General features: G+C 43.6%; 1 protein-coding gene and 1 pseudogene across 5 annotated transcripts in view; both read right to left on the bottom strand.

Moving 5' to 3' along the window:
• LOC111166474 (large ribosomal subunit protein eL19 pseudogene) overlaps window positions 1–5,870 on the bottom strand; it is a 38,908-nt pseudogene extending 33,038 nt beyond the window's left edge. The window contains exons 1-3 of the transcript XR_016389001.1: window positions 5,726–5,870; window positions 4,793–5,042; window positions 1,779–1,877 (exon numbers count right to left, since the gene is read on the bottom strand). The product of XR_016389001.1 is annotated as a large ribosomal subunit protein eL19 pseudogene (transcript). The remainder of the gene's footprint in view (window positions 1–1,778; window positions 1,878–4,792; window positions 5,043–5,725) is intronic.
• A 9,625-nt stretch (window positions 5,871–15,495) lies between these two features.
• CDK12 (cyclin dependent kinase 12) overlaps window positions 15,496–21,495 on the bottom strand; it is a 43,678-nt gene continuing 37,678 nt past the window's right edge. For 2 of the 4 annotated variants that reach the window (XM_022558180.3, XM_022558181.2), the window contains exon 14: window positions 15,496–19,379. In XM_022558180.3, the coding sequence (XP_022413888.1) occupies window positions 18,667–19,379 (713 nt within the window). In that variant the 3' untranslated portion in view covers window positions 15,496–18,666. Of the gene's footprint in view, window positions 19,745–21,495 lie in introns of all 4 variants that reach the window. The other 2 variants (XM_022558183.3, XM_089901189.1) reach the window with 2 other exon arrangements.

Genomic DNA, 21,495 nt, shown 5'->3' with positions numbered 1-21,495 from the left:
CTGAGGGAGAAGGAGGAAAGGAGCCCCATCAGAGTAAAAGCTAAACCCTGGGCCAGCAATGAGTTCCTCAACAATTCCCTCTTCTCTAGAGCGCAGGGGATTCTGGGTACCGCTACCTCTGCCTTCTGCTTACTTCAAGCCTATCCCTCCTTCCCTGCAAAAGCTCAGGGTTTCTTCTGGATTCCAGAGTAGGCTCCAGGCTCTGTCTCCAGGGCTGTAGATCTCATACCCTTGACTAAACCTTGGGAGTATGAGGCAGGGCTGGTGGGGATTGAGGGGAGGGAGATCTTGTTCCTTAGAGAAACATCAAGAATCTAGACTGAATGCTTTAAGGGCCTTTTAGCCCCTCCAATATACCTCTAATCTTGGAGTAGGGGTGGACAAGGGGTGAGAAAGAGGGCCTAGAGAAAGCCTGACACCTCCTCTCTCTCTTCACTGCGTGCTCCTCCTCTGCTGCTCTCTGTTTCAGAGGAGAAGCAGCAGCTCTGTAAACAGGAGCCATCTAATAACCCCCCTGAACAATACTCAATATGAACGGCCTGCCTTATGTTATGCAGCCAGCCCCACAGGTGGGACTACAGGCCTCAGTTTCCAAATTTCCCCTCTCTAACTTCTCTCCTCTTTCAGCCTTCTCCCCCATCTCCCCCCATGAGAGAATCTTCCTTTTCAACTCCCTGGCACAGTTTTCCTCCCCCACCCCCACTTCTGCAGGCCCTTGGAAACAGGGGAGGAGCTAGATGGAGTCTATCCAGACTGTCCTGAGGCAATGCAAGGGGGCCCTTCTCATCTTGTTGGTAGTAGAAAAGGCAGAGAATTAGGTAGCCAAGGAGATGACCCTGAGTGTCTAAGACAGGGCAGGGTGAGTCTGGGGGCACTTAGAGAGGTGCATCTTGCTCTTCCCTAGGGACTCTGGGGACATTAAATGGTGTACTAAGATAGAGGAGAAGACAGTTCTGGGAGTAAAGGATAAGTGTTGGGGGTTTGGAGGGTGTGACAAAGTTTCTACCCATACTGCTTTCCGCAACTTATTCTCATGAAGCACAGAACAAAGAATGTTGAATTTTTTGAGGAAGGAAGGAGATGCCAGGAAATGCCATCTTTGGCAACTTGGTGGGCAAGCCACTTCTCTCCATCATTCTTTCTTAACTCTAGTGTCTGAATAGTGAAGGAGGTGGGGGTGGGAGATGGGGACAGCTGGAAATGTGCCCCTCTCTCCAGTGTGCACCAACACCGCATAGAGCCAAATGGGGCTTGACTAAGAGCTTTGGGCCATGGCACCGCGTGAATACAGGGGCATTTCTGACTCAGCTTTCAGAGCCTTGAGTTTTAATTCTGTCTCTCTTCTTGGCTTAGACATGGGACAAGACCACTCCTCGCTACATTTTTTGGCATAATTTTCTCTAGCAGCTTATACTGCAGCAGAGAAACTTGTGATAAGATCTCAGGAAAAGCTCAATATTTAGTCACCATTGGGGGATTTATTTCTTGGTTAAGGAACTGGGGAAGTTAGTGTATCTCCTTCCCTGTGGACCTTTTAGAATATGGTAAAATCTCATGGGAGTGGGAGGTTCTGGGGGATCTGTCTACTTGGAAGCAAGGGAACGGATGAGATGACCTCTGGAACAGGCTGTACAAGGGAAATGTTCCCCCAGTAATGCACCCACCTGACTCCTCTGAGTTGCTTCCAAGACTTAGGAGCCAGAGACTCCAAGCAATAGAGAATAATATTCTGCCTACCATCTTCCCTTGACTTTCCTCCCCACACCCTACCTACTTACATTTCCCTGTGTTCCCAGGAACTCTCCAAATCCAGGAACAAAAGCAACTCCACGGCAGGATTCAACTGATTTCCCTTCTCTGGGTCTCTGTTTTCACATCTGTAAAATGAATCGTTTGGCAAGATGAGCTCCAGGTTCTCTTCCTTGCAACAGTAAGGGTCTATGATTCATACCCCAAAGGCACCAGCCCTCATCTGCATGCTGTTTTGCATGTAATCTCAACGGCACTTATTTTATGTCTAAACACACAGAAATATCTCTGAACCCTGCCCTTCTCCTCCCTGTCACCACAGTCTCTGGTTCTACGGTCCCTAGTTCCTGTCCTCCCCTTCAAGGACCTCAAAGCTCTATCCCCACCTTCCTTTCACAATTTTACAGCACTCAATGGGACAAGCTCAACCAAACAAAACCTCGGGAACAAGAAAACAGCCTTACCTAATATCCTGGCTGCAATTTTGGGGCCCCAAACTGAGTCAGCTGGTACAGTTCCATCCTTTTTGGAGGTCCTGGCCATTGGGGGGAAATCCTGGTACCTCTCCCCAGTGCCTCCCCTCCTCCTCCACCTTGCTATTCTCCATGCCAGAACGCAAAGTGGCCAGTGATTGATGGGCCTGGGTTCCTGGTAACCGCACCCAGTGGCCCAATCCTCCTCCCTTACCCAATCCCTCCCCTGTCCCTATTCAGAGATCAGATTGTCTCATGTTGGTCCCTGAGGTCCCATTAATTAAAAATACATCCAATTAAATGGCAGGTGAAAACGTGCTATTGGAACTCTCCACCCCCCTGCCCCAGCTTGGTCCTCCCCACCCCCATTTTAAGGCTCAGCTGTGCTTTGAGCTGAGAAAAAAAAGAGAGAGAGAGACGAAGAAAGAGGGAGAGAGAAGAGGAAGACATAGAGGTGGGGGTATTCGGCGGGGGAGCTATTTGAACCTCTGCCAGGGTAGCATGTGCCAGCCTGGGAGGGTGGCACTGTGCCCTGGTGTCTAATTTCTGGAGGTGTGAGTAGGTTCAGTCAGCTGGGTACCCACTTCCATTTCCCTTAAAGGGGCAGTGGGAAGTCAAAGGGTGTGTCTAGCTATACTGCCCTCCTTCTGGGCTTGGTGAAGGAAGGAGTAGAAGTATAAATGGTAGAGGGCCCTTAAGAGGGGGTGTGATGTTCAGGGGTTGGGAGAATCTGAGGCTTCCATTCTTGGCATATCCCTGCTCTTCCCTGAACTGCAAAGAAGATAACGAGAAGCTGTTTGGGACCCAGGTGGCAGGGCATGGCTGTGCTCCCGAGCCGGGCTGTACCTACCCCTGCCCACAGGAAAGCTGAGAAAAAAACGGAGCGATGAAGGAAGGAGCCATAATTTGGGTGGGAGCAGATAGGTCAAATAGGATAAAATATACAAGCATGTACATTTGTGTGGGCAGCACCTTATAGGTAAGAAGATCTGGAGGGACTTGTCCTATTTGCCCTTTCTCTAGGCAAAAAGAAGCAGCAGTAGTGTGAAGTCACCTCAGACTGGCAGGCTGTGAGTAGGGCATCTCTGCTCCTCCACATTTATGGTGTCCCCAGCATTTTGTCAGGTAAGGCATCAGCCCCACCCTCCACCCCTCTAAAGCCCTCTGGCCCCAAGCAATGCAAAGCTAGTAGGCACTGAGAGATGTTGGGAGAGGAGCTAGGAAAAAAAGGGTGACTAAGGGTGGTACTCAGAATCCAGGCAGTAGTGGGGGTATCTGCCGACCGAGGGCCCCCGTCTGGCCTCCTTGGCAGCCTCAGTACCTCCTCACTTCACTTTAACGCTAATTGGAGATTTTAATCTGCACTGCTGCGCTGCTCGGGGTGCTGGGGGGAGCGCCAGCTGTGCAGCAATTCCAGCAGCACCGACTGTTTAATCAAGCTGTCCTCCTGGGGAGGGGCCCTCGATCATGGGGGTAGGAGGGAGGAGGAGAACCTCTGTCATCTCCCTTAGCCTGTTCAGCCTGGAAGGGCTTCATGGAGACTGAGGGTCAAATATGGGACATCTCATCCCCATAAGGGCTCCACGGCCACTTGGATCCCTAGCAGAGACATTACACAGTACGGAGGCGGCATGAGGATCAAGGGTCAGAGCAGCCGCCATGCCCATCCTGCTTTCTGAAACTACTGTCGTCGCAGCGCCCCAGAGTGTCCTGGGTGTCCTCCAGCCATTCAGGTGGTAAACATCCTCCAGATCATCTTGAGCTCTGCGGGTTTGTGCTGGGGGAGGTGACGGGGGCATAGAAGACTGAACTTTCCTAGTCTCTCAGTCTCTCTGACAGAGTCCTCTCCCCAAAACTCTTTCCTAAGAGAGCTAGTTCTTTAAGAGCTACTTCTCTTAAAACAATTGTAAGAGATTTTTTTTTTTTCTCTCTCTGAAAAACCAGATACCTCCACCCTCTGGGCCAGAAAGAGACTGTCTTAGAGGCTGGGGACAGTGGGGTGGACAGCTGGAGCCTGCTACACCTTGAAGGAGAGAAACACATGTGCAAGGTGTTTTGTGACTAGAGCTAGGGGGCTTCCCAGGTTCAGCTGGGAATATAGTGACATGTCAGTCCACTAGGGAAGAGCATTCAGGGTCTCAGGCCATTTTTAAGGAAGAAGAAGTGAAAGAACAACTAACTATTCTTCTGGGTCCTTGGGCCCCTGGTCTCAGGCTCTCTGGGGGGTGTTTCTGACCCCTATCTTGGAGAAAGATCGCAGAGTCCCCCTCTCCCCTCACCCAAACTCTGTCTGCGGAGGGGCAGGAGTTTTAATTGGTCAGCAGTGCCCTCGTGTGGCAGAAACCAAGACTGCAGCCGCCCAAGTGGACGAGCAGCTTTGAGGGATCAGACATCCAGGTTGACAGAGAGGTAGGCAGGGTACCCCAGGTGCCCAAAGCTTACTTACTGCTCAACCACTTCCAGAGACATTTCCTACTTTCTAACACCTACTCTATCCCTCCCTCCATCCCATCCTAACTGCTTCACCTCCAACTCAAGGTGTGTGCCTACCGGGGGAGGGAGAACCTTACCCAGACCTGGCGCTTATTTAGGCCTGCTGCTTGTGCTGTCTGGATTGCAGGGGTGAGAGAGGCATTGCTGAGAGACGAGACCTAAGGTCAAAAGGGTAAGCTGATGTCAACTCCAGTGGCAGGAGAGGCTCTGGCACCCCTGCCAACTCCCTGTAAGTGCCAGACAAGAGCTGCCACCCGAGCTCAAGACGGAGTATTACCTATTGCTGGGTTCTTCCCTGTAGCAATCTTCGCTACCCGCTGGAGGGGTCTGGGAATGAATACAGAGAGACTCTTAGAGTCTGAGATCCTTGTCCTCAGGAATGGACACCAGATAAAACCTTTCCCTCAAAAGATTCAAGTGTTCCCCAAGGATGCCAGGCCACTGGACAGAATGCACATCTGGACTTCAGGCTTTCAGCTCGAACAGAAGGGTTGCCTGTCATTAGACCCTTCCCCTCCAGTGTCAAATACCAACCATTTACTGTTTACTGTTCCCTTCTTTCCACATGCACTAAATGGGGGAAATGTATTTGTTTTGTTTTGTTTTTTTGCGGTACGCGGGCCTCTCACTGTTGTGGCCTCTCCCGTTGCGGAGCACAGGCTCTGGACGCGCAGGCCCAGCAGCCATGGCTCACAGGCCTAGCCGCTCCACGGCATGTGGGATCTTCCCGGACCGGGGCACGAACCCGTGTCCCCTGCATCCGCAGGCGGATTCTCAACCACTGTGCCAGCAGGGAAGCCCGGGGAAATGGTTTTAAGCTACAGAAAAGGGGGTGGAGAGTTAACATTAGGAAGGGCTCTCTAAAATTTAGGGCTGGAAGTCACCAAGGTGGAGAGCTGAGTCACAGAGGCCTTCCCCTTGTTGGAGATATTTATCAACAGAGAGAAATAGTCCCAGGGAGAAATATGACCCTGTTTAGGGTTGGTGGGTAGGGAGAGGAGCACACCTACCTGGCAGCAAGAAGGGTAGGGGTAGGCATAGTAGGTTGGTGACCTGCCCAGGTCTAGGCATTGAGGATGGAAATAAGCAGGCTGGCAGACCTCTACTTCTCGTGTCTTTGCACAGTGTTTGGAGAGGGGGGATCTCCCATCAAACCTGGAAATGATGTGGAGAAGCTGATGAGAGGTAGTAAGAAGGGATATCAATGCCCTACCCTCACGCAAAAGAAAGAAAGAGAAAATAGCTTCTTGGGGAAGAAGAAAGCAGGACTATGTGTACGTATGAGGTGGTGGGTGAGTGGGGCAGGTGCTGTAGAGAGGCTGAGAGTAGCCAATATCAGCATCACACTATTGAGGAATATTCATTAGCACAGCTGTGGCCAAGAGAAAAGAACAGGAATGAAATGACCACAATGCCAACTGACAGGGTTACCCACTCCAGCCAGGAGGGAGGAATTGCTAATCAGAAGACAGGACACCATAACAGGGTCAAGTAAAAAGCTAAGGATCTCCCAAGGCAATAGAAATAAAAGCAAAAATAAACAAATGGGACCTAGTCAAGCTTATAAGCTTTTGCACAGCAAAGGAAACTATAAACAAAACAAAAAGTCAGTCTACGGACTGGGAGAAAATATTTGTGAATGATGTCACCGATGAGGGCTTAATTTACAAAATATACAAACAGCTCATACAACTCGATAACAAAAAATCAAAGTACCCAATGAAAAAATGGGCAGAAGACCTAAACAGACATTTCTCCAAAGAAGACATATAGATGGGCAGTAGACACGTGAAAAGATGCTCGACATCACTAAGTATCACCTCACACCAGTTAGAATGGGCATCATTAAAAAGTCTACAAATAACAAATGCTGGAGAGGGTGTGGAGAAAAGGGAACCCTCCCTACATTGTTGGTGGGAATGTAAATTGGTGCAGCCACTATGGAAAACAGTATGGAGGTTCCTTAGAAAACTAAAAATAGAGTTACCATATGATCCAGCAATCCCACTACTGGGCATAATATATCCAGATACAACTATAATTTGAAAAGATACATGCACCCCTATGTTCGTAGCAGCACTTTTTACAATAGCCAAGACATGGAAACAACCTAAATGTCCATCGATAGATGAATGGATAAAGATGTGGTACATATATACAATGGAATATTACTCAGCCATAAAAAAAGAATGAAATAACGCCATTTGCAGCTACATGGATAGACCTGGAGATTATCATATTAAGCAAAGTAAGTCAGAAAGAGAAAGACAAATACCATAGGATATCACTTATATATGGAATCTAAAATATGGCACAAATGAATTTATCTGTGTAACAGAAACAGACTCCCAGACATAGAGAACAGACCTGTGGCTGCCAATGGGGAAGGGGGTTGGGGGGAGGGTTGGATTGGGAGTTTGGGACTAGCAGATGCAAACTATTATATAATATATAGAATAGATTAAATAACATCCTATTGCATAGCACAGGGAACTATTTTAAATATCCTGTAATAAACCATAATGGAAAAGAATTTAAAAAAAAAAAAAAGCTAAGTAAACTCCTCTGGAGATCTTTGGGTATAAGAACTTCCCTGAGACTGTGTGTGTGTGTGTGTGTGTGTGTGTGTGTGTGTATTAATCCCTTACAAAAGCAGGCCAGTGGCCTCTGATTGGCTTAAGGTCCCTACCTGGCCTTAAAGTCTGTGAAAGTGACTGAATTTTGCAGGGGTCCGGATGTCAGGTAATTGACGGACATTACCAAATTCCTCAGGGGCCATCACTCCTACTGCTGCTGCCACCTGTAAAAGAAAATTCAGGTTATATTAGAAATGAGATAAGGGATTAGACACCAAAAAGGGTCTATGGGCTTTCACCCAGGGAGCATGGCCTTGGTAGGTAAAGTGATGGCAATGGTCACCACTCTTCTAATTCACAGAGCTGAGAAGGATTCTGGTGAACCTTAAGTATGCTCCCAAAGAGAGTTGTAAGTGTTCTAAGATTCCTAGCTCCAGGGAACTAGCTCCCAGTCTGATAAAGTAAAGAACCATGGTTCCTATACTTAAAAGTTAGGAATTCAACAGAAATAGAAGCTGTGAAACCCAGAATTATAAAGGGCAACGAAGGTTCAAGGCTAATGGAAAGTTAATGCAAGAAAGTGACTCAAAGGAGGGCATCTAGTTTTAGATCAGATAATCAGATTGTATTTGAAGCCTCTCTTGTCCAAAACAGCTTCTTGAAGAAAGGCTCAGAGGTCAGAAAAAGGTCCTATGAGATAGAAAGGAGGTTTGTGGGACAGCAGATTTGATGCAATTTGGGCAGGTAGGTCTATACACTCCCTGTGTAGGGATTAATCTGCATGGGGACCAACTCCACATTCCTCCTGTGCTATCAACCAGGGTGTGATGGAGAAAACGTAAAGATATGTACTGGGATCTATTTGTCAACAGCAGTCAATACTCATTTTGCAGCCTCCCAGCCCCTCTGACCCAGACCTATAATTCTTTCTATCTCTAAACTGCCTTACTCCCTCCAAGATACTGCTTCCACTTTAGGAACTCGTTAGCATTCCCCTCCCTGCACGTCAGTAGCTCCCAGACTCATGCTCAGAAAATAAGCATTGGAAGGGACTGTAGAAACATCTGGGAGAGGTCCAAAGAGGGGAGGGGAGTCTCAGTACCAGAGTGAGATGATTTTAGAACCTGCTGTGCATGTCAGCGCATTGAGCACACTATTCAGGGCTTAGGTCATTGTGGAGCACACCACCTTCCTTCCGTCCCAACAAAGGAGAAAACCAACCCAAAGCTAAATAACAGGGGGGAGGAGTACAGCCCCACCCCCATTTGCCTGTAATCTCAGAGAATATTTTATTTTACTCAGAGTTCTATAATCCCTTCTCTCATTCAGCAATTCCCCTTAGTTTCCCAGCAAGTGAGGTGTTTTCTTTCTCCTTTCCTTCTGATTTTATTTTTCAATATAGCTGTATTATAATGCAAAGGAGCCTGAGTTGAGCTTTGGGGTAAATTCCTCACAATGCCTCTGAGGATCTTTTCCCTACTATCCAACCCCCAGAGATAGTTGGCAACGAGCTCCTAGAACTATGATGTAACTCTGAGGCATCAGGATCTTTGGCTGTGGCTTGCCACTTGCTTCCCAACGAACCAGAGTTCTTGACTCTAAATAAAAATTACAGTTGTAAAATTTGCATGTCATTGAAAGATTAATCTTTGAGGTAAAAATATATAAAGCTTCTCAGTTTTTCTACTAATTTTTTTAACCTAACTTCCCCCCTCAATCTGTCCTTCCCCCCTCAAAATCTCACAGCCCTACCTTCCTTTCTGGAGGAAGCACAGGGCTGTTAGGAATTGATGCTCTTGGATTCTAATCTTGGCTGGCTGCCACTAACTCACTGTGATACTGTGGACAAGGCATTTCCCTTCCCTAAGCCTCAGTTTCTTGCTCTGTAAACTGAAAAGTTGAATTAGGTGGTCTCTAGTTCCCTTTCTAGCTCTGGCCATCTATGATTCTATCAGGAAGAAGACACAAGTGTCCTTCCATAAGGAAGTGAGATAGTCCTGCCCTTCACACCTTTCTCTCAGGGCCACTGCATAAAGAAGCTCCCCTGTAGATGCCTGCCTTTTTCATGCTGGCTTAACTAAAGGGACAAACAAGTGAGTTCCAGCAGGAGGCCAAACTCCTCTGATTATGAAGAAAAGATGTTAAAAAGGTGATCTAATTCTAACCTTGAATCTTGAGAGCAGATAGGAGAAAAGGCAGGTATGTGGCAGGAAAGAGTATGACAAGCATGCCCCACTAACACACTGAGCACACTCACCCTAGGGAGCCCCGTATAACCAGTGACTGCTTAGCCAACACAACTGTGTGTGGATGGAAGAAGAAAGCGAGGACATGTGTAAACACTTCAGGAGCATAGACGTAAATGTCCGATCAATGCATATACACTCACTCCTGCTCTCTCCCACTTAGGCCTATATGTGCCTTGTAAGAAGCTGTAGTGGGAGGGGACACCACATCCCAGTCTTCTCCCTCCCCAAAGTCAGAAAGGAAGAGACAGTGAGACAGGAGATACTTGGCTTCCTATAAATTGTTTTGTCCTTCCTCACAGCTGCAATCAGAAGCTAAGGGCTCCCGCAGGCCTTGTTCTGATCTGCTGCAGGCAACGGAGGGTTTTTGAAACCGAGAGGACTTGGCTGCGGCCCCGTTTCAGCTGCCATTGGGGCTGGCTAATGGGCTCATTCGGGAAGACCCCCGCCTGCTGCACTAAAGAGTCCCCTGCCGACCCCTTCCCCAGTCCCAACCCAATTAATAAATGGGGGCTCCCACTTTATGGCTCTGGGAGCAGGAACCAGAGATACAAATGACCCCCAGGGAGGGAGAGAAAAAGGCCTTCCAAGAATCAAGCCAGAGAACTGTGCATCCACAGGCACATGCTGCCACAGGCTAGTCATATCCCATTTTCAAAGCATTAAAGGGGAAGAAACTGGCAAAAAAACTGTATTTTCTTTCCCAGATCCAGAGTGGGATAGCATTCCTGAAGTCTGCGGGTACACCCCAGGAATAAACTCTCTTTCACTTGGTTCTCCAACCTGAAAAAGTCAGAGTGCAGGTGATCATCTGGGCACATAGCATGTGCTCAACTATTTTCCAGGGGCTGTGCCTCCTCCTAGACTCCGTAATAATGAACACAGACATATTCCATCAATTGGAATTATTAAAAACAAAGCAGCTACCTCTTTCCAAGTTCTCATCACCATCAACAGCATAAATATGTCCTGGGGTTATCATCTTCAACCTTTTACTCCTCCCCTCACATCCAAACTATCATGAAGTCTTGCTAATTCTACTGCCCCCTCTCTTTCTTCTCCTTCCCCTTGTCCTACTCTAGTCCTGGCTCTTGGGGCCTTACATCTGGTTAAGAACAATAATATCCTAGCAAGCTTTCCTGCTTCCATGACCTAGTATAGCTGCAAAAGGCCTCAACGTCATATTCATCTCATCATGCTCTGCTCTGTTACTGCTTACCAAATCAAATTCAAATTCCTCATTCAGGCCAACAAGATTGCTCCTCCAACTTCATTTCCTAATATTCCTTTCCCGTACTACCCTGACTACTCCACTCATAGCCCTCTGCACAAAACACATAAGCTTTCCATAAATTTTCTCCCTCTGATCACCTTCCTCTCTTCTGTTTCATGTCCTCTATCCTCATTACCTTCGAGGAATCTTTTCTGGTTAACTCCCGTTTTTCTGATTACTTCTTTGCTTTGGTTCCTTCTGTACTATGTTACTATTTTATTTTATAACCTGCATTAATGTACTGACTTATTTCCCTACTTCCCACCAGGTATAAGCCTCATCTCTCACTAGACCCAGAAGCTTCCTAAAGTTGGGACCCTCTCATAATCTTCCCCAGAAGTTGCCCTGTACTCAGGACATGATCCAGCTAATGATATTACTGCTCCCCATAGAAGCAGCCCTCATGGTATAATTCGGGATATCATATCAAACAACTACAAGAAATACAATCTTACTCTCAATGTCAGTTTTCAGGCTGCCACCTACCCTTACCAACATTGAACATGACTTCAAAGTGTGTTGCAAAACAAAACAAAAACCTAAAAAATATATATATATACAGTAACCATAGGATTTTGTTTATCTTCTTAATTCATAGTATATATACTATTTTTTTAAGACCCCTTAGGATGAGAAGCCCCTTTTTGTTCCCTATTTCTAAGATTAATCCTATGTTCTCAGGTCATGACCTGATTTTCTAGAATGAAATCAATCCCAGAGGCAACAGTAATCTTGTTTCCTACCAGCCTTGTCTCTAGCCTGCCTCTGACCCATCACATTTTTGGAAGGTACCTAGGAATAAAGAAGTTATTCATGAGTCTCTCTCAACTACTTAGCAAGTACTTCCTTAGATTAACCTCACTCTCAAATGTTGACTCCACTTCCTCTAGTTTAGCCCTGTGTGCTTAGACAGGAAAAAATTATCTGCCACCCCCCTTTATCTCCTACATATTGCTCAGGACAATAAGGATTTGCCTTTTATTCTTTCCATCCCTTGGCCTCAAGGTGCTTAATAATCCAGATAATAAAAGCAAAGGTACTATGGTACCTGACACATAGTAGGTTCCAGACAACGTTAGTTCCCCGTTCTTTCCCTTCTTCCTCCCAACACTTTCTCAACCCTTTTGGGTCTGTTTTTTCACTGGCTAACGACGGCACTGAACTAGACAAACTAATGTCCTTTTGTAGCTCTAACGTTCTGTGACTCTAATTCACATCTTCTGGTTTGTTTGCTCTTCTATGCATCATCCTCACTTGGGTCTAAAATGAAGGGGAGCGGAATAATTAGCTTCCAGGTTGACCTAAAACATACAAAACCACTTTGCAGGAGAGTTTTAGAACTCCAAAAATACAAATAATTTTTTGCTTGATGCATCCATATCATTTCCTTCTTATTCCTGAAATACTCTCTTGAACTACATAGATAGCAGTGCTAAGCAAAATGTCCTTGATATAAATTATTTGCTTAATATAATCTAGCTTCCCTTGTGAAACTGTCTGCAGAGCATCCCCCAGCTTAAGGGTTCCAGGCTCATCCTCCAACCATAAAGGTAACACTACTGTAATCAAGGGGACACTTTACTCTTTAATGGGGCCTCCTTGAAATGAATTGTGAACCTTTAAGGCACTTATCCCCTTTCAGTACCCCAACAACAATTTTTCCTTCCATCCTCATATCTGTATCTCTTCTTTATAAGCAATGATACACTGTTTCTTTCTGCAGCCCCACCCCCAGACTCCTCTGGTTCTCCCTTCTTTCCCTTATTTCCATCTCCCTCTCATATTGCTTCATTTTATATGAGGTCTTTGGTCCCCTAACAGAAATTGCAAATACTGATACAAGGCCAAACCTAGAAGTTCCTGAATTTATAAAAGGGATCAGACTCCTAGGCTTTCTCTAGGTCTCTGAATTCAGCCTCCTTTCTCCAGGGCCAAAAGCATTCAAAATTGGCGTTAGCCTTGGTAGGGAGGGCTATCTGTCTACAAGCTCATCCTCACCAAGGGTGTCCCTCATCAAACACAAGAGGAAGAAAGATCCTCTCCTTGAGACAACCCATCAGGCAGGTGCCTTCAACTAAAGACAAGACGCTCTCAAAGACCCAGGCTCTGCTCTTCACTTAGCTTTGCTACATTATAGCCTTTTTAAGGTTTCTCCATGTTGACGGCGTCAGGGATGGTTTGGCTTGGATACAATGTCCTTCATTCTTTTAGAACTATCAATATTATCTTCAGGTTACAACTATGCCAGAGCAAAACATCCCAAAATCCATCTGTTTCCAGGTCCTAGGGAACATATGTCTGAATGAATTTACTTCATGGCTATACCCTCTCATTCCAGAGAAGTATGATGTGGCTGAGGGCTGCATATTGAGAAGGCTTGGCTAACAACTACCCACCTAGGGAGTATTAAAGACTAACTGCATATCAGCCTCTTTCTCTCAGCCTTGGACTAGTAATTCTTGAGACAGAGATATGAGAGCAACCCAGTGGTCCAGTGTTTTGGCAACCTAGTGATTAAATCACCAGGACATCAAAGCAACCCTCATCTGCTTTCTCAAGGACAGCAGGGCCCTCTTCTCATCAAGCTTTACTTCCTGTAGACACCATCTGCAACCGAGCTTCAAAATGTTATCAGCAAAAGCAACAGTCTCAGGATATGAGGGAAGAGAATGAAGAAGCAAAGGTTAACCAGTTAAAGAATCTCTTGTACCCCACACAACATAAATTAAAAGCTCCTTTCATAGCTTTTAGCAATAAGAAAGTTATTACTTTCTCCTTCACCTCTCACCCCATTAAGTTGAGGATTTGGAATAGACATTTGTCTCCTGAATTGCTTCTCACTACCCTTCAAAACTACTAAGCAGCAGTAACTCTACATACCCTGCAGGGTTAATCAATCAATATTTCTGGCAAGACTAAAGCATGTGAGTTGGGTAGTGAGTTGGGAGAAGAGAGAAAAATAGGAAATGAAAGGAAGTGGGTGGACAGGAGATGGAGAGAGAGCTGCACATGGTGAGGAGTGGTAGAGTACCACCAGTAATTCCTTTAGGTGTCATACCTCCCCCAACTGGCTTGGAGTATACTCTCACTTGAGAGTATTCCTAAGGCTATATAGGAACACTAGAAATGCCACACCTGGACAGTAAAATTAACCAAAGTGTCCAGGAATGCTCACCTTTCCTCTCAGGACAACCAGAAGACTCAGCAGTTCCATTTCTCCCTTGGAATGTTTGAATATTTACTCACTTGAGGAACTCCCCACTTCCATTCCACCTAGCCGTTCAGGATGACTAAGTTGTGAACAGAGAAGTAACTCAATACCAAAAAAAAAAAAAAAAAAAAAGGCAAGCTATTGGGCAGTCTTTAGTAACAATGTAAATCCCAGTTCAGCACAAAGAATATTAACTGTTAACTTCCTTGAGGCATTAACCTTACCACACAGTTAAGGATGCCTGTCTAGGAAAAGACAGTGCCCAAGAAATTTAGGTACTGAACAGTATGGTTTCTACTTAGAAATAGCCTTGAGTGTGATAGAGAAAAAAGTCCAGGTTAGTTAGGTCCTCAACTTTCAGGCCCAGAATTGAAGACAGCCATTGCTATGAAGTGGAAACAATATTCTCTACTAGGTTGAAGTTCACACTCCTAGTCATGAACTTGCAGTACATAAAGATCAAAAACGAATTCCTTTTCTCTGGAGGGTAAAAAGGAACACAGGATTCCAGGAATTGGAACAATCTTGAGCTCTCCATTCTCCTTCTGGGTAAAGACATGACAGCCCACAGGCAAGGAAACATCTTACTTAAACTGTGGGGATTCAAAAACAAGCTGGCAACCCTCATCATCACGTTTTTGAATTGGATTTCTTCCTAATTTCCTTGTGCTGGTGTACCCCTTAACCTTGTATGATTGCTTACCCCACTCACAACTTCCTGATACCTGTTCTCCCCTCTTCCTGTCTCCTGATGCCTTTCTTTTTTTTTTTTTCTGTCCTCTGCCTACTTATGTCATAACTAGCAGGACTGTAGCACATATTACAAGGGAACGTTTAGTCCCCAGTGTCCTAAACCATGAAAGGGAAGGGAAAGCAATTTTCTCCTCATGTGGAGACAGGAAACGATTTTGGAAATAATAGGAATTTTACCCTTATAAATAACTTCGATTTACTTCCTGGATTGGCAATGTATCAGGAAATCTCAACAGAACTAGCAACACTAATCCATCCCCATGCTGGCCCTACTCAAGGCAACATAGGAACTGGCGTGAGGGTGAGAGTTTCTGATTTAAGAGACTATTTTTTTTTGGTCTAAACAGCTTCTTACCAACTTCTCTTGATGACAGTTGAGCTCAAACCCACTTACCTCTCCTTTCAGGAGGAGTCAGGGTACATGAAGCTCAACTCTTTTGATGGCCTAGCACCATCATTACTTTTGTACAACTGTTTTTTACTTTAGAAAATCACATCTTATGATTTCCCCCAATTCTTTATTCTTTAGTTCCTAGTCTAGTGTTTTGAAGCACCTCTTCAAATTCTGAGAACTTTTTTTTTTGTGGTAATTTATGAGTCTACAGAGATTCTGAGACAAAGAACCCCTAGGATAAAGTGGAGGAGAAATGCCCTTTATACATATAATTAGATCTGCTCAAAGGGTACAGATTAAGAAGTAAATGCAATGGAGCAAAAGTGGTATAGTAACAGGAAATATTTAATTTTCCAATCTCCACTTTCCATTTTTATAAACTGAAAGAAAAAATTTAATATATTACAAAATATCTATACATAGACAAGGTAAACCCGATGGGGGGCAAAAACAAGAGAGAGAAAGGAATACAGTGTCAGGAACCTAAATCAGGGAGAGAGGTGGCAACTGACACTTTTCTGATGCAGCATTCTCTCTCAAAACCTGCTGGTAACCATTTTAGTACTGTAACTATATATGCATATCTCACACACACACACACACACACACACACACACACACACACACACACGGCTGGGTGATGTCTATGGCATAAGCTAACAGAAATCCTACTTACAAATTTGTGCTAACTGCCCTGCTTTTAAACATATAGATCTGATGTTTTCAAATCCTTATTGTTCCCATGGACAGTTGAAGGAAAAAACTAAAGAAACTGTGTCAGGCAAATTTGTTTTCAAAACACAAAAATGATTATGGTCAAACCAGTTTTGCCTCTCATTCGTGAACAGAATCAGACTTCTCATCTGTTCAAAATAATGTATTTAATGGACAATATCTCCCATGGTTCAGTAACTAAAACCAAAACCACTTTTGAATATAATTGGGTTTGTAATTTTCTAATAGCCAAGCAGAAATTCTGCCAAACCTGTACTTCCATCACGTTTATAGATAACATAGCTGAAAAATTAGCAAATACCTTTTCTTCCTCCAGACAGATTACAGGTTGTTTCTTTGTCCCTCCGCCTTTAGAAACAGTCCAAAATATTTTTTTTCTTTTTAAAGGTTAGACTCCCAAAATGGGGGTGGGGGTTGAGATGGGATCATACATACACAAACACACACACACACATACTCACCCCCTTCCCTAGTAGTAGGGATGGGGGAATGGAGACTTAAGTATATTATTTAGAGTATTTGGCATAATTAAAAATAAGGGGTGGAGAGGGAAAAACACTACTGATGACTGCTGATAGCCAAAATACAATTAAAATATATAGAGAATTTTATTCATATTTGATGGGAAACCAATTTTTCTCACTGGATACTTTTGAAAGTATCCAAGGCTTAAGTTCTTTAATCAAAAATGGGAGAGCAGGGCTCAATGACTCTAATTCAAATATTCTAAAATATAAAGGCCCATGTCTGAGGACTAAGAAGTCAACAGACAAAAGGTTCAGATGAACTTTAATGCAATTTACCAAGAGCATGTCAGTGAGCCTAGCAAATCTAATCGAACACACTGGTATAAAAAGCCATCAATGCCAAAATGGCTAGAAGGTTCTCTTTTTAATCAGTGTTTGGCCCTGAGGGCAAGGCCAGACCAAAACCCAGAGAATAATAAAGAAATGCACACACCGGATATCTGCCTATTTCAGTAACAGGGGAAAATAGTCTTCATGTAAGTATCAGAAGAGGGTTCTTCTTTCATTTCTTTAAAGTTTTTTTTGTTGTTGTTGTTTTTGTTTTATTTTTTAATTAACGCACCTCTCTCTTACAAGTAGTGTTTATTTTTTAATATAAGAACTTGGCATTGAAACATGAAACTTTGAGTTGAGGTCTGTAAACTATTCTCCAAGATGCTGAAACATATTTGCCTTTTCTTTGTAAAACGGGACTAACCTACGTTTCACAAAGGTCTAGGTCTGTGCAGATAATTTATTTAAATGTTTATGTTTTTAAAACACATTATATGCTGGTACTCACACAAAACTGGAAGCCAGAATGAGAAACCTCCCAGGTTATCCCACCCTGAAAGCCTTTCCCTCTTCCATTTTGTTTATAATAAGGCAAAATTCTTGCCATGAAGTCATAATTTAACCCCTTTTACCAAAACCAAAATCAAACCTCTCTGGAGGAAAATCCCTAAAAGAATTGGCTGGATATACATGCTGAGATGTGTATATGTCAATACTGTTCTTTCTTATGGTCTGCTCTTTTAAAATTATTTTTTAAAAAAAGGTCTCAGGTAGTGATACATCTTCAGAAAAATATCCACCCTAAACTAAGTTACATTTCCATGTATTTTCAGGATGTATTTTTTTCTCTTTGACAATATTACAATGCTCTGTTTCAAAGGTTTTTCTTGACATAAAAATATATGCGTAAACAATATGTATGCTAACTGATCTTAGTAGCCCTCCACGTATGGAGGCATCATCTCCTATCCTAGCTCAGCAGCAATGTCCTAGGCTGGTTGCATCTACAAATCAATTTCACCATCAGAACGTGGTTTTAAAAAAACCAAAAAACATTTTAGAATTGAAGATTTACAGAGAACAATATAGGAGTTTGAATTTCCTTTCCTTTATTTCAAAAAAAGTAAAGAATTATCCCAGGTTTTTGGGCATCTCAACAATTAATTTTTTCCAAACAAATGCCTCAAATAAGAGAGAAGACAGAGAGAGAGAGAGCGAAAGAAAAACTATAAAGATGGGGTAAAAAAGGTAAGAGATGGGGTAAAGTCTACCTACTTGCCCAAGAATGCCACTTTCTACAACCTGCTTCATGTGCAGGGAGAGATAGGGCATGTCTTTTCTCAAAGTGGAGCAAACTTTAAGGACAAGCAATTTATTTGGAAAAAAGGTATGTTCAAGATGCTCAATGGGGTAAAAAAAGAGTTCACTTGAAAGCAAAAATGTGAGATGGTGGAGAGGAAGGAAACATTTATTTAAATCAGCCAGTCACTCTGTTTCCCTTATAGCAAAAGCCTAAGAGCAGCTCAAATTTTGTGAACACTATTCTCTTAAAAAAACAAAAACAAAAAACCACAAAACTTTAAAAACCTAAAGAGAGCCTCTCCTGAACCATCTCAGAATTGAAACTGTTTCCTTTTTCTTCTGCTCAAGAAGTACAGGCAATGAACTAATTAAACATTTACTTTCCAATTTAATGACCCTCTCCGTATTCTCTACTTGTATTTACTAGGTAGAGCTGAAGTAAATGTTCTGGCTATAGCCCATCCAGGGGGAACTGGTGCCAACATCACTGTTTTGTAAGTCGCTTGCTAGTGGCAAGTGAGCAAGAACTACGACAGACAGCTTTGCAGTAGCCGAATGCAGATGATTACCTCACTCTGGCAAACGGTTTCATTAAAGGTTCGGAGGACTGGGCGGAAGGATGGACAGGGAAGGAATCTTTCAGGACTCTGAAGTCTCTGGGTTAGTAAGGAACTCCTCTCCCTCTTCCCCCTCTTGGAGGGACTCTTGTAGGCCCCCGATAGAGTTTTCCATAAGCAGAAGACTGAGCTGGGGCCCCCCAGTTAAGGCCTGCTCCTGAGCTGCTGGCCCCAGTGGTTCCTGGCCCCAGCTCCCCATAGTTTTGCAATTTGGTCTCTGCATGTACCACAGAGTTGCTGCTTCCCTCAGCCTTCAGGAATGGTTGCCCGACCACTGAGTGTAATGCTAAGGGGACCCTGGCAAAACGGAGGTCCTGATCCCCTGGGAACTGCACTGACCCTGTGCCCTGGTAACTGCTAGACTCCCCAAGGTGGCTCACAGAGCCCGAGAAGGTCCTGTTCTTCACCAGGGTCTGGGCCAAGGATTCTGTCAAGGCTGGACCAGAGTGGCGTTCATCAGTGTCAGTGGCACTGAACCCTGTTTCAGGCCCATCATTGTTTCCGTAAGTCCTGTTGGGATGGGGTCGGGTGGAGTAATCCATTGGTCTCAAGGCCTGGTGCTCATGTGGCAGGTGGCCAGGAGGCTCTGCTTCAGGCTGGGATAAAAGTTGCAGCAAGGCGGCTGTCACGGCTGGGTTCAACTCCTGGGGGGCGCTGGAAAGATCGCCTTCAACCAGAGGGGGTGGAGGTGGCGGCGGTGGAGGTCCGGGGGGCTCAGGGGGCCTCTTCTCTGGTGGAAGAATGTGAGGAGGACATGCTGTGGAAGGGTTACTTCTTTTAAACACCATCTTAAAAATCACATGTGACTATAAACACAAACACACAGACACACACAGACACACACAGACACACACACACACACACTGCCCGACATAAACAAATATCAATACAAGTAACCAAATATATATAAAGAATAAAACCTTGGGATCAGGAAATCGCAATTTATAAATAAAATCAAGTGATTAAAAGTAAAACAGTTGCATTCTGGATCTAACAGCTGGTGTAAAAAGATCATATATTTCAAATGATTGTCCTGATTTTTGTCTGAGATTTCCTCCATTTCCTTCCTTAAGGAATTGTCCTAATATGTAGGCTGTTGGTAGCCTCCCCGCCCCTTTTTTGCTGTTGGATCAAAACATTAATGAAAATTAGAAAGAAGGAAGATGAGAGGGAACAATACAAATGCTGTGGTCACATATCTAGGACATAATCTTGCTGTACAATAGGAGACCTTGTATGGACTTAGCTAACACATTTTACAGAACGTTTGATGATATAAGGTTAACACGTAAAACAGAACTAAAAGAATATACAGGAGAGGTGAAATAAAGTAAAAACCTTCCATTACCGTCACGTATAAATCATACACTTGCTTCTCCCAACTTGAGTCCCTTTTCCCCATAATCACATTCTGAAGAATAGGATATTAACCACCATACTGTCATTCAGTTTCCTTTGTTACAGTAATTATAAAAAATCACTATAGCAATGTCATGCAGAATGGGATGTTGATAAACATCTGTTTATCTTGGAGACAGTGACAAGAAACGAGTATTTAGAAATGTATTGAACTAATACTACACTCTGTCTTTCCAAAGATCTTACTAGAACCACTCCCTAAAGTTTTTGTCACCCACTGCTGGATTACTTTGCCTAACCATGGCAATCATTGTCTGATAATGAACTCCTGCCAAGGCAAGAGACTAGACATGTACAATGGCGTGAGTTTGAGGACACACAAAACCAAGTACAATCAGAACTGTGACTTTAGAGAGTTGGGAGTCATCCTGCTGAAGAAAAGACTTAAAGTTTTGGGATATCTTCCAAATGATTGATTTTTCTGTTCCCTATGGAAGCATATTTTTAAATGTCCATATAATCAATTCTTTATTATTATCTGAGATAGTGATATAAAGTCATTACTCAGGCAAGCCAAAAGTAGTTTTCATAGTTATCATTAGGTATTTTGGTTGTATATTTACCACAATTATATTTTGCAAAAACAATCAGGAAAGTAAGCATGCCCTTAGCGTGCAGATGAAAGTACTCTGAAAACACTACAAAACTGTTGAGCAGTAGGAAGATAAGGTCGGTGTGTAACATACAAGTAGGGTGACCAAGAGTCCCAATTTGCCTGGGACTGAGGGGGTTCCCAGGTTGCTAACTTTCAGTTTTAAAACCAGGACAGTACAGGGACAAGGTGGTCATCCTATATACAATACGCACCCAAGTTACTTGTTAACAGACTGGCTGGTTGACTAGGTGGTAGAGAAAACTGAATTAAAGGACAAAAGAATTAGCTATAGACAACTCACAACTTGAAAAGTAGACATCCAGAAAAAGGAGAGCTAACTGGACTACAAACATCTATAGATTTCAGAGCTTTTTGCCGTGAACACTACATATCTCACTACATAAGAACATCAATCACAGTACCAGTTATTTTTTAAAGTATTTTTGGTCTGTACATGAAATGGAACACCAGTTTTTTGGGGGTTTTTTTTGTTTTTTTTTTTAATACTAAGGGCAAACAACTTTAAAAATGCCTAACTGCAAAAATGGACAAAGCTACACTTATTTTCTTCCATCTATAATACTTTTCATATTTGCCTTTTATGTAAATAGCCTAGTTGTGTTTCAACAGAACTAATTCTTGAGCTCACATTCTTTCACATGTATGAGAGGATGAAGACTATTTCAAAATAGCAAAGGCAGATGGATTGTAAAGAACTATTAAAGGTTAATAAAACATCTTAAGAGAATTAAAAGTAAAATCACATTAAAAAAACATACTGTTATAAGATTCAAAGTATTAACAATATTGCCAATCCTTAAAAGCCTGTACTGATGGCGGGAGGGATTAATGAAATACA

This window comes from Delphinapterus leucas, chromosome 19, assembly GCF_059928025.1.
Source record: "Delphinapterus leucas isolate spDelLeu-1000000601 "Yukka" chromosome 19, BTC_Dleu_Yukka2, whole genome shotgun sequence".
In the NCBI taxonomy this organism is placed as follows: domain Eukaryota; kingdom Metazoa; phylum Chordata; class Mammalia; order Artiodactyla; family Monodontidae; genus Delphinapterus; species Delphinapterus leucas.
This window is presented reverse-complemented; position numbering and strand designations above follow the sequence as displayed.